This window comes from Cystoisospora suis (assembly GCF_002600585.1).
Source record: "Cystoisospora suis strain Wien I chromosome Unknown contig_3074, whole genome shotgun sequence".
Taxonomy (NCBI): domain Eukaryota; phylum Apicomplexa; class Conoidasida; order Eucoccidiorida; family Sarcocystidae; genus Cystoisospora; species Cystoisospora suis.
Window position 1 is genome coordinate 639 of NW_027155869.1, and position 12,667 is coordinate 13,305.

The 12,667-nt window shown below is 46.0% G+C and overlaps 3 protein-coding genes across 3 annotated transcripts; all 3 read right to left on the bottom strand.

The window, feature by feature from the left end:
* Position 1: 1 nt before the first annotated feature.
* CSUI_006147 (uncharacterized protein) lies at positions 2-7,805 on the bottom strand (the record flags this gene model as incomplete). The annotated part of the gene is made up of 3 exons (XM_068066312.1): positions 4,841-7,805; positions 2,485-3,359; positions 2-1,904 (listed from the first exon to the last, which is right to left on the bottom strand). A coding segment is annotated over exon 3 (1,461 nt), but the record flags the coding sequence as incomplete, so codon positions are not given.
* Positions 7,806-10,635: 2,830 nt separating this feature from the next.
* CSUI_006148 (uncharacterized protein) lies at positions 10,636-11,928 on the bottom strand. The gene has a single exon (XM_068066313.1). The coding sequence runs from the start codon at positions 11,385-11,387 to the stop codon at positions 11,088-11,090; it is 300 nt and encodes a 99-aa protein (XP_067921712.1). The 5' UTR covers positions 11,388-11,928; the 3' UTR covers positions 10,636-11,087.
* A 74-nt stretch (positions 11,929-12,002) lies between these two features.
* CSUI_006149 (50s ribosomal protein l3) lies at positions 12,003-12,354 on the bottom strand (the record flags this gene model as incomplete). The annotated part of the gene is made up of 1 exon (XM_068066314.1): positions 12,003-12,354. A coding segment is annotated over exon 1 (348 nt), but the record flags the coding sequence as incomplete, so codon positions are not given.
* Between the last annotated feature and the right edge of the window lie 313 nt (positions 12,355-12,667).

Genomic DNA, 12,667 nt, shown 5'->3' on the forward strand with positions numbered 1-12,667 from the left:
AAGAGGAAGAAGAAAGCGAAGAGGATGAGATATTCTTCAGAAGAGAAGCGGCATCAGAAGAAGAAAGAGACGTCTTGGAACTCGAGGAAGAAGTAGGAGTCACGGTGGAGGAAGAAGAAAGAAGATTCATAAGAAGACTGTCGTTCATCTCTCCATTCGAAGGCGGCCGCTGAGAAGGATGGTCGTAATAGAGACCGGTGCTTCCCCCTTCCCCCGTTCTCAGACTACCATTATCGAGCATGGAGAGAAGAAGAGAAACCTCTGGAGAATCTTCTCTACATGCAGATGAAGACGACAACAAGGAAAGAACTGCATTTGTATTGTGAGGACTGGCGTTCGACTCAGGAGAAGGAAGAGGAGACGAAGAAGAAGAATGACGATGTGCAGGCGATAGAGAATCTGAAGTAGGATGGGTCATAGGATTCAACACAGAAAGAGGATCATCGCCTCTACGAACCGAAGAGGAGGAAGAAGACGAAGGAGACAAGGTCGAAGAGGAAAAAGCAGAAGAGAAGGCGGACTTTGCAGAAGGGACTTTGAACAATGGAGAAGTAACAGAAGAAGGAGAGACCCCAGCAAAAACTTTCTTATTTAGATCTAGATCAGTTGCCGAAGTCGTAATGGAAGTAGCAGTTGACCTTGTATCAGGAGATCGAAGGGTATTATTAGTACACCCACCCTGGGGGGATCTCGTCTTTACATCAGAAAGATCATCTCGGCCGCCTTCTTCCTCATTCTCATCTTCCTCCTCTTCTTCTCTAGATATCATCCGATCATCACTCAACCCATGAGAGGTCTTCTGTGGTCGTTGTCTCCCGCTGCTTTCTTCTTCTTTCTCATCTCCTTGGCTGTCCTTCGGCCCTATTCCTACTTTGCCTCCTCCTTCCCCTACTCCTCTTGAACCGGTAGGTGCACTCCCACTGCTGCCCCTTCCTTTTCGGAGAGGAATGGGTCTCTTATTCTGTTCCAATTTCTTCTTGTCTCCATCTGGTATCTGTTTACTAGATGACGATAGCCTCTGGAGATGATCATCCATACTGTCCTGTCTCCCTGTCTCCTCTTGGTGAAAGACAGCAGTCTCACTGTCGTTCTCTCCCTGCTGTCCCTGAAACTCTTCTTCTTCTTCGACGTCCTTTGAAGAAGAGATCGAGAAGGAAGAGGGTGTTTCCTCTACTCCACGGATCTTACGAGAAGAATGCAAAGAGGCATTACTACTTTTCTTCTTCTTTCTATGATTAGTGATATCTCCACCTCGTAATCCTGGCGTAGATTCATTCTTCTTTCCTTGATCCCCTTCAATGTCCCTAACACTCTCTCCATTTCCTGTCTCTCCTTCTTCTCCTCCTCTGTCGCCACCCTTCGCTCCTCCACTCTTTGATCCTTCTGCTTCTGGTGTTTCTGTTTCTTCTACCTCCGCCTTTCTTCCCTCTGACGAATCTTCTTCTCCTCCACCGCCTTTCATTCTTAGGAACAAATCAGCAGTCGATCACTTCAACTTCCTTACTTGGTCCTCTCCCTCTCGGTGACCGATCTATCTCTTCTCTTTTCTCCCCCAGGGAAGAGGATGATGCAGCAAAGGTCGGTCCTTCTCAAAGGATGTGAGAGACCTTCTAAGAGACTCTTCAGAATAATGAAAAGACGACGACAACGAAGAGAAAGCAACAAGTAGGAATGCTTTCTATTCCTCCTTGGTGATCCAACGTAGAGCTTACGACAGGCATCCGCAGATCTCGCCCTCGATAGATAGATAGATAGGTGGATGTCCGGAGTCAGTAAGAAAGAAGGGGTAACGAGGGAGAAGCGACAAAGGAAAAGAAGACTTCGAATGTGACGGATATAAGAGAACGGAAGAAAGAAGGAAAAGGGACCTCTCCTTACATACGATTCTTAGACTACCTTATTACCTGCACGAAACAAAGCATACACCATCCATCAGACGTCCTATTACATGATGCACAAGAGGCGAAGAAGAGAAAGATAAAATGGATGATGATGATGATGATGGGTGCTGATGTCAATCATGCTTGGTAGATCAAAGAAAGAAGGGCAAGGAACTACACACGATGTGAGAGAGAGAAAACTTCTGTACATTCGCCCATCTCCTCTACCCTAGCTGCTAGCAAAACAGGGAAGAAATCGAAGAGTTCAGCAGGACAGGGGGAAGATAGACATACAGGGGTAGATACACAACAACACAAGTACAGATGGGGGAAACCCTAAACTATTCTGCAGTACAACACAAGAGAATGAACAGCAGGAAATGATGAAGAGAAAACAGAAATTCTCATACGCCATGCATGATACAGAGAGAGATCGGTCCGACTGTACATGCACCCACACACCGCACGCCACCGCGGGTGTAAATACAGCGCAACTAACTAGCGCACACCGATACCATTCCGAGTGTACATACACCTCAAACAACATACACCGCAATCACGCCGACTGTACACACACTGTGCGTCTCTTGAGCTTTTCGCTCACCTTTCTTTTCTCACGTACGTTACGAAACGTATCTTTCCTGGATATACACGCAAGACGAAGGAATCTTTCATTCGAATGGTCGCCAAGAGAAATTGCTTCTCTCGCTTGGAAAAAAGGAATGGTACCGCAGAGAAAGAAGAGAGGAGCGGAAAACGCAGTGAGAAACGAAAGAAGAAATATTATCTCTATCTCCGCAAAACCTGCAAATACTGCTGATGATCTTCTTCTCTCTTCTTCTCTCTTCATGAAACGTCCACTCCCTCTTTCTTCTCCCTAGAAAACCCTGAACCCTGTATGGAATGACGGAAGGGGGGGGTAAAAGCGGGAAAGAAAGAATCCTTAAGCGAGGCCGATGATTTGACGGCTCCAGCCGCTTACGTTCGTCTTCTTTCTTCCTCTTCCTTGCTTTTTTCTCTTTGATCGACACTTCGATATCGATAAAGTCTCTATCATTCAGCGCCCCCTCATCTCTCCCCTCGTCTTGTCATTCGAACGATGACGTCAGAAGAATCAGCGGGCGGAAAAAGCGAAAGAGAAAGAAGGGAAAAAGACGTGAAAAGACGGAGAGAAACAAGCAAAAACGTCAGATAATGAAAACAAATCAGAACTATAATATATATATATATCTAAGGGTAACAGAAGTCTGACGAAGAGAGAGAGAGAGAGATGAAGAAAGAAAGATCCTCGGAGGGTACTTTCAACGGAGAAGGTATCAAGACACTGTGATAATGCACCCGGACCAAGCCGTCTTTCTTTCCTCTTCTTCAGTATCTCCTCTCTCTTCTTCTGGAGAAGGCAAACACGCAAAGACTGACTTGCTTCACCTTCCTTTCACTCTATTCTTTCAGAAGAGAAAGAACCACAGAGGGGAATTCCTATAAAACAGCAAGAAGAAAGAACAGAAAACAAGACACTCTGTTGAACGGATGGAGTGAGTACGGCCGAGTGTACATCCACCGCCCAGCTGGAAAGGAGATGGGCGTATCTCGTTTTATCGCAGCACAAGTGATTCACATGCACAACATCGACTTTCCTTTCAGACCTCATCGATTCTCTTCTTTCTTTCTCTCTCTTCTTTCTCTTTTATCTCTTCCCCGAACACGAACAGTGTCACAAGATGCATTCTCTCATCTTTCTCGTCAAGATCAAAAAAGGAAAGAAGAAAAGGTAGGGGAACAAGAATGAGAAAGGAAACGTATGTGCCACGCCTCTTCCGTTATTTCACAAGACATAGAAGGGAAGCTAGAGACACGCTGCTTCTACGCTTGAGAAGCCCAGAGAGAGAAGTGAACGGAATTACATGCAAAAGAACAATACGGCAGTCAAACAAAGCGACGCGGGGCGGGCAATACAAATACCATTGCTGGAGATTTAACACTGCCAGAGTCTATCAAATGCGAAACAAGAAGCAAGAAATACGAAGAAAGAGAAGGGGGAGAAAAGAACTCCTAGAAAGAGGAGTAGGCAAGAGAATAACGATTGCGAATGATGAGAGTGCCTCCCCAGAACCGCGCGACTGAAGACATGCACGAGATAAGAAGTAGAAGGATGAGAATAGGAATACTACGAAAGATGAAAGTAAGAAGAGGAAAAGAAGAAAAGAACCGCAGCCACACATGAACATGAACAGCTGCCCACCCAGCGTTGTTTCTACAACTGCTATGACTGGCAGGACACCGTGTCTGTCCGGGTAGTCGAGATAGTAGTAGTAGTTACGAGGACTATCTTCCCCCTCTAGCACACCGACCAGACATCCCGGAGAAAGACCGGCGATCTATGATGCGGAAGAAGACACGGAAAGAGGAATCTAGCTCGAGAAAGTGAGAAAGCACGATAATTCACATTCCCTTTCTCTTCTGTAATAGGCAACCAAACGACATCTCTTCTTATCTTCAATCCGTCTGTTCGAAACATGGAAAGAAACCCTGGAAGTCGATTGCTCGTCTCTATCACCTTCCTTCCCCCAGGGCGGGTCAATCATCACCCATCAATCGAGTTCGTCGTCTTCATTCTTCTGCCTGCGCGTCACTCCGCGCCTGTTTTTTCCCCTCTCATTCGACTGGCATAAACTGTACCTGTTGGCGTAGCAACTACACTGTCTTTTTCCTTTTCTATCAATCTGTGATCGATTGTATAGGGGTGATGACGATACTGATTATCTTAGCACCCACATCTATCGATCGATGATCTTCTCGCTTTTGGCGGGACACGTACGCACACACTCTTGTACCCAGCTGACTACGACTGGATGACAACCCACCAACTAAGCAGACACGGACAGATGTAGACATGAGGAATAATCATAGCCACAGCAGCAAAAAAGAAAAAGATGAGAAAGAGACCATCCTTCTCTTACCTTAGTGTATAAAAAGGACTCTGGCCGTAACGACGTCTCTTTTGTCTCGCGCGTTTCTCCTTCCCTTCGAATGATCTGCTCTGTACTGCTGTTCCTCTGGATCACCACGACACACTCCCACCGACCATCTTCACTCTCTACCGCCAGCTTCTCTCTCCTGTTCTGTTAGCGATCTCGCCGTTTCCCAGGGCGAGGCAATGGCTAACAATCCTTGAAGAAGAGATTTGAAAAGGAAATGGCTCTCCCTTCCGAGTGGATGGATGAAGAGAAATGTGACTGTCGATGATCACGGCTCATTCACTTCTTCAGTCCCGGCCGGAGCTTCTTCCCGCTATTGCCCTGAACGGAAGGGATTTCTTCACGGCAACCGGTCACCGAAGAAAAGATGGACTTCCTTCCTTCTTAAAACACAAGAGAATGTACAGAAAAAACTTCTCTTTCTCCTGTCTTATTCAGAAGAAGATGGAGACGCTTATTTGAAAAAGAACACATTCGTCTTGGACACCGCGGCACCCTGCCGCTCCCTTCTTTCTCTTTCCACACCACCAGACTGTCTTGCTACTTTCCGCTTTCTGATCCGAAACGTCTCCCTTCTTCCTTACTTTCTTTTTTTTTTCTCCTAACAAGCGAGCCCTTCCTTTCACATGTCTATCCTGGCAAGACTCTTCAGATATGAAAGCTGCTAGCTGCTCGCGGTATCTCACGATGTCTCCCACCCATACAATACACACGGGTTCCTCACTTCCGCCGGTATGACTCGATTGTCGTGAATCGATCGGTACACCTGGACTAACGAAGACATTTTTTTTTTTGAAAAGACTCTAGCGGACTCAAGAGGACGATCTCGAACACAATGACAGCGGAAAACAAGAAAATTCGAAGAAGGACGGCCCGGAAGAGGACAACGGAGAGAAGGATAGAGGATGACGGGAAAGATACGACGGACGGCGGAGACGCTGACACCTGAATTTGAAGGAAGTCTTCTTTATCTTATGAACATTTTGAGAAATGACAACAACAAACGAAAATAAAAAACAAAACAGGGATAAAGTGAAAAAGAAAGCGGCGAGATCAAATACATAGAGCCCCGGCCATCGATCGATTCTCTCGCTCACTCCTCACTCTGCCCTTCTCGGGGGGATGACGTCCGATGATACACAGCCAACTACCCGGCGGCCTGAAGACCTCCTGTCGGACCAGCGAATACAGCGGAAAATATTCACCCTTTCTATAAAAGGAAATTTTATCCCTGTTAACGAAAATGTTCTTCGAATGACTTCAGTGAAAATGCCTTCTTTACAGATAAACATTTCTCCATGAACGAGTGCTTTTCATTCACTTCTGATCTCCCGGGGTTTTTCTCCCGTGGATTGCAACACAGGTCGTTGCGGCGGCGTCGGTCATCACGGGGCCGAGAATTTTCAGCAAGTGCGCTCGTTTTTATCTAAGAATTCATGTGTTGTCGGAATTTCCAGCTCACTCGGATAAGAGAAGAACGAGAGACATGAAAGAATCACAGTAAAAGAGAAGCAGGGGAATACTGCTATGACGGAGAACCCGGCAGGAATGAAGAAGTGGGTTGAGAAGGCGCATGTACACACCGCTAATCAGTAATGACAAGGCATGTAAATATATGTACGGAATAGAGAGCGACGTAATAAGCACGAAAGACGTAAGGAAGAAAGGAGCCAAACCGACACACGTTGAAGACCGGGGTAACAACACTACTACCGGCTAGCCCACCCGAGCGTAAGAGAAATGATACCTTTCTCCATACGAAAAATGCTGTTTTGACCTATTATGATCAAAAGAAGAGACATTTTTCCTAAAAAATCAACCAGGCGAACAAGGATTCATGGGAAGAAACTAATGTCGAGACGGAGTAGTAAGATACACCACCGATGGGTGAGCTGAGGACAACGACTAGAGGGCCGACAACAACTAGAACCCCATTACACACCTGGAGGAGAAGGCTCACTCGAATCGACCAGCAGGAATGACACGGCGAAGAAAAGAGATGAGAATCGACGGATGTAACCTACGTCCTTTCAAAGGTTGCTTTTTGGGAACTCTCTTGATAAGAAAAAGAACAGAAGCACCGATCCATTCAAACTCAGGAAAAAGCGACAAAAACGGCAAGTTTGAAGAGAAAGCGGAGCAGCTAGGTAAGACCACCCCCGTCAAAGAGGAGTCGGATGAGCCAGGATGTGATCGTCGCGCGGTGGTTGTCGTACCGGAATGACTGCCTTGATGTAGGCATAGAAGAAGTTGCCTTCCTTAGCCCAAGCAACGTAGGCCTGGCTGTGGTGGAACAAGGACTAGGGAGATGACGGGGAAGGAGGTGAGGCAGATGAGGTCGATGGTAGAGAGAGAGAAGACCGAGACCCCGGGAGGACCAATGAATCGAGATCGTGACTTCCACACTCTCTTTTCTTATTCCTCCGTTGAAAAGCTTTCTCAACGAAAAAACGCATGGAAGGATTCCATTTGGTCTTTCGGGCTACGAAAAAAAGAGAAAAGAGCCGACGGCCTTTGTAAAAAGGTTCAGTTGGAAGTCTTGACAACGACAAAAGAAGAATGAGGTTAGTTGTTGTCGGGCTGCTTGTTTTTGGCTAGACGGCCCGCCCTGCTTCAAAGGTGTTTCGAGATGGTTGCTGAGGAGGAATAGTGAGTGGGTGGTTGGGCCCCTACCTCCTAGCTCAACGCTTTTCTATTTGATCTCTCTTGCCATGTGAGGGTTACCAAGAAGAGAGGTGAAAGAGCCGGGAAGAACCCAGGCGGGGATGTGCCCTTGAAGAGGAGTCAAACGAATGATGGCGGTGGGGGTGTTAGTTATGCCAGGCAGATAGAGTGTGGGATGGGGTCGATTGAAAGGACGGAAAAACGACGGAAGGTCACACTTAGACAAAAACGAAAACTCGAAAAGGCTTCGGAACAACAAAGACAAGCGCTTAAACGAAGAGGATGTCCTCAAAAGAAAGACAAGCAAAACGATACATTATGTCTTGTATGGAGGAAACAGATATCGCGAACAACACTACGCATCAGACACCACAGGTTGTTCCGGGGCGAGTGAGCTTAACCACCAACAATCGGCGATCCTCCGGTTCACCGTTGAAGGACTAGCAGCTAGCTACGCACCCATGGTTAAGGATCACCCCAGCTAGCTGCGCGAGAGATGATGCCATGCGGAGATAACAATTCCCGTGGAGTGAGAGGACTTGGTACCACCACCTGCCAGTGCATGAAGACTCAAGACACAGAAGTCAGGGAGGAAAAGACCGGCAAAATATAGAAGGAGACGAGGGAAGCTAGCATAGGTTCTCTGTGGATGGTCTTGGGTGAAAAGTTCTCTTTCAGACAGACAGAGGGCCCGCAAGAGAACTCACTCGCCCCTCCCCCTCCTCCTGCGTTTCCCTTTTCCCTTCAGTCGGTTTATTTTGGACTGAAGGCTCACCGCCTCCACGCTAGCCAGCGGCACTAAATCCCACCCAGTATAGCATATGGCGTGATGTTCACGGGTGTCTACCTCTTTGGAAGCAACTAGCTCCGCTTGTTGGCTGGGGAAAAGCCATGGACCCGTCGCGCGTTGGAGGCCTACTTGCTGTTATATCTAGCTTGACGCAGAAGCCACTCAGGCGCGGGCGATGAAACAAGACCGGTGGCCAGCTCATTTCTTGAGTGAGTACAGGTTATTGTCTGCACGTCTATCTAGCCATAAATCGTACAGGGGGGAAGGGACAGGACACAATGAAACAGGCCAAGAAGAACAAAGAAACATCGTAAGTAGGGGAAAGGCTGATGTGCTCCAGGGAGGATCGCAGACGGTCAAGAGAACCCACCAGGCAGCCGATAAAAAGCAAAGAAAGACGATGAGGACAGAAAGCAGGATGATTCTGTTATTCCTCTTCATGCTTGACAAAGATCAAATAGTCACTTGAGTGGGCATCTTCATTCTTAGGCAGAGCTCTCCCTCTGACATAATCGGACAAACACCTGCTCTCTCTGTCAAGATGAGGAACCTGGATAAACCGGCAAGCTTGCTCCCTGGTAAATCTATTAGCAGCTCTTTCTTTTTCCTTTCTTTGTTTCTCTCTCTCTCTCGCGTATTTGTTTTTGAGCCGTCCATGTTCTGTCTATTACTTTCAGGAAGCAGTTTGAGAAAGATCTCTCAGATCCAGACGTCTGGTCATGGAAGTGTCGCTGATGTTCACGTCAGTTCATGTGGCAGGCTGTACATACAAAGAACAATTATTATGGTTACGACCCGTTTCTCCGACTACATCTTCAACACGAACATAAGACACTTGCTTAGACCTCGCTCACCTAGGTGTTAGGATAGTGAACAAGCTTGATCAGGTCCCTCCACCAATAGAAAACGTCCGTCCTCTCTCTTTTTGTTCTTAAGCAAGCCGTCTACGGTGTCTCCGATGTGTGCACCGGTAAGAATCAAATATCTCATGCTATAGACCGACCCATAGAGTTATCGATGAAGTAACTCTAGTCGATCGCTCGGTCTTGCTTCTCATCTTCTTCCAGATGTTTCTTTGTTGGGCGTGCCTCCTCATCGCCCCTAGCTATCCGGCACATGGCGGAAAGCAGCTAATTCTTCAGATAGACGTAGACAGATCAATAGATTAGAAGTAGAGAGCCTGATGGTCCAAAGACCAATATGCAGAAAGATAGATAGAGAGATTGAAGATAGATAAATAGATTAAAGATAGATAGATCCGCATTCGTAGAAACGCATAGGTGGGTGAGTATTCGAAAAGGTCCATACACATAGACAGATATCGACAGCTTCACAGAGATGCGAAGACTCAGCCTACATGGGCATGCGTTGCTGGAGAATGTTCTACATGAGACTTCCGGGTAGATAGAAATACAGAGATGGAGACGATTTCCGATAAGCGGTAGTACCAGAAATGAAAGTTCCGCGGCAGGTGACTGTCTCCAAACACACCTAGGCAAAGAGCATCGGACCTACCGCTAGAATCTTGCTCGCTTCGCCTCTCCTCTCTCTTAGAGAACTATGTCTTGTCTACAGGCTAACTGAAATCTTCTCCGTGTAGACACGTGCGAATACACCCCGGCCGAAGAATGCTGGAGATTCGTCCTCTTTTCTTTCTTCATCTGCTTTCCTTGAACCTGAATAGTTGCGAGTCTTTAGTTCTAACAGTTTTCCGTGTCTTAGAACCGAGTAAAAGCAGCTAGCTACTCGTTCATCTCTTTAACCTCTTACACGGGATAAGAAGAGAGAATTCCGGAGGATTGGCTTATGGACAGAGAAAGCTGATCGTCATTAGTCGTATGGAGTGATGAATCTAGATCAAGGTTTACTCGGGTCCCCGGAGACAAAAGAGAAGGAAAGCTGTGTCTCTCTCTCTGTAGAAAGAGGATAGAAGGGAAGAAGCGATATTCACCTTTCCGTCTATCTCTCGTACGCCTGCAAAGCATTCTATGTTCATCTGGATCTTCTTGTTTACTTCTACTCGGCCAAAAGAACTGTCCTCTCTCTTCTCTCTATGGAACTGAGAAATAGACGGAAGAACGTGAAAAGGACACCGTGAAATTTTGAGTCTAAGGGACACTTGCATGCTCTCTCTTCTTTCTCTCTTCTCGCCCCCATAGACTCCTACCTGTATATACACTATGCCTACATGAGAGAGAAATCGTCTATGCGACTAAGAAAGAAGTTGTTGTTCTAAGATCTTCAGAAGAGAGAGAGCTCAGCAAATCTTTCTTATCTATGTCTGCGATAGATGAAAGGAAGTCAGATACATGAAGAAAAATTAATCCTTATCAGTGGGCCAAGACAATACGAAATAGGCGAAAGAAACGACGGAGATATGCCTCTATCTTCTCTTCCTTCTTCTCTGTTCTCTTGCTTCATTCTTTGGAAATCTCTATTTCTCTCAACACGAAGCAAGAATCATGGCGCATGTCTGTCTGTCTGTCTGTCTGTTTAGAACTCAACCTTCTCCATTAGTTCATTAAACAAGACCGAGGATGATAAGAAAAGATAAAGCAAAAAGACCTAGCGCTTTGATGGTAAGACCTCCCCTCCCCGAGGAGAGACCCCAACAGCATCGAGAGACAGAGAGAGAGACAATCGATTCATCTGATGAACTTTCTCTATCATTCGCATCAGAAAAGGTTTCTCTGTCTCTCGCTTGAATCGATTCTACGCCACCTCATACACATCATAAAGACACACACCCACTCCCGTTGACAAAGTAAGGACACCCTACGGCCATGCATGTCTCTCTCCCTCTCTTTCCCTCTCTCTATATGTGTACGTGTAGATCTCTATACACTGGCAGAGTGATACAGATATTCCTTTGCACATGTAGCAAAAGCAGAAGTCTTCTGTTAGATCAGATGAAAAGAAGAACGGGGAGGAGAAGCAAAAGGTCCAAGAAAGGCGAGAGAAACAGAAGAAAGCTCGGTGATCCAACACGATAACTGCAAACACCCATAGAGAGAGAGAGAGGGAAAAGAAAATGATAGAGCACACATATCTACTTGTATATATATCTATAGACATGTATGCCTCTATACAAATAGATGGGGAGAGATATGGATGTAAGACAAGAAAGAAACCTTTGCTTGATGTTGTACGTCCGGAAGAAGAAGAAGAAGACGACGAAGTCTTTCTGATGAGCGATGAAGATCCATCCTTATCGACTCTTCATTTCTTCTTCTTTCTTTCTAAAGAAATACAAGATCCGACACGAAAGTGTACCTTTCTGTCTTCCATTCGTTTTCTTCTTCCTTTCCTTCTTTTTCTTTCTTTCCTCTTTCTTATCTCTCTTTTGAGAGCGCGAGCTCATCATTGCTTTCTTCAAGATAGAGACACACACAGACCCCTGACCTCTTCTTCTTCTTCTTTCAACTCACTGAGAAGACTCGATGAGCTGGAGAAACAGTTCCTTTCTTCTTCTCGAACAGAAGACCTATCATCTTCTTCTTCTTTCTTTCTCTCTTCTCTTTGTCCAAACCGGTGGCTTCTTCTGTATCTTCCGTTTACTCTTCTTCCTAACGAAGCATCATGATTTTCTTTCCCCTCATCTTTCCTTCTCTTCTCATCACTTCTTGTTCTTCTTATTCCTCCCCCCCCCCCACCTCCTTTACCTCCTTTTCCACCACCCCCCCCCCCAGATGGGTTCATATTCTTAGCCGACTTGATGCCACCGGGTGTGGTGACACCTATCAACTCAAGGCGATCGGCGCGTTCTTTCTCGAGCAGTTTCTCTTTATCTTCTTTCGCCTCTTCAAGCCATCTCTCCCAGGTGACGTGAAGAATCGTTTTCATATCCCATCCAGGTGTACTTCCCCGAACAATGAGAAGATTTTGCTTCACATTAAGACCTAAGACTCGCAGATTCCTTACTGTCGCGTACTTCGCCTTGTCTCTCCCAGCCATCTTTGTATAGGGCAACACTCGACCTGGATCGGTACCTGCTCCGATGGATCCAGCGCTTCGATGGTGTTTAGAGCCATGAGACATAGGGCCTCTACATGACGTAACAACGACAGCATATGCACAGACAGGACACACAGACAGAGGGGAAAGATAGAGAGAGAAAGAGGCATACAGACATTCAAGGGGGAGAGAAAAATAGATAGACTGAGATATAGATTCAAGAGATAGAGAGAGATAGATTGAAAGAAGATACATAGAGAGATGGATTAAAGATAGGCAGATAGATGAAAAGATTAAAGATAGATAGATAGATAGACTAAAGATAGATTAAAGATAGATCAAAGGCAGATTAAAGATAGATTAAAGGTAGATTAAAGATAGATGGAAAGATAGATTAAAGA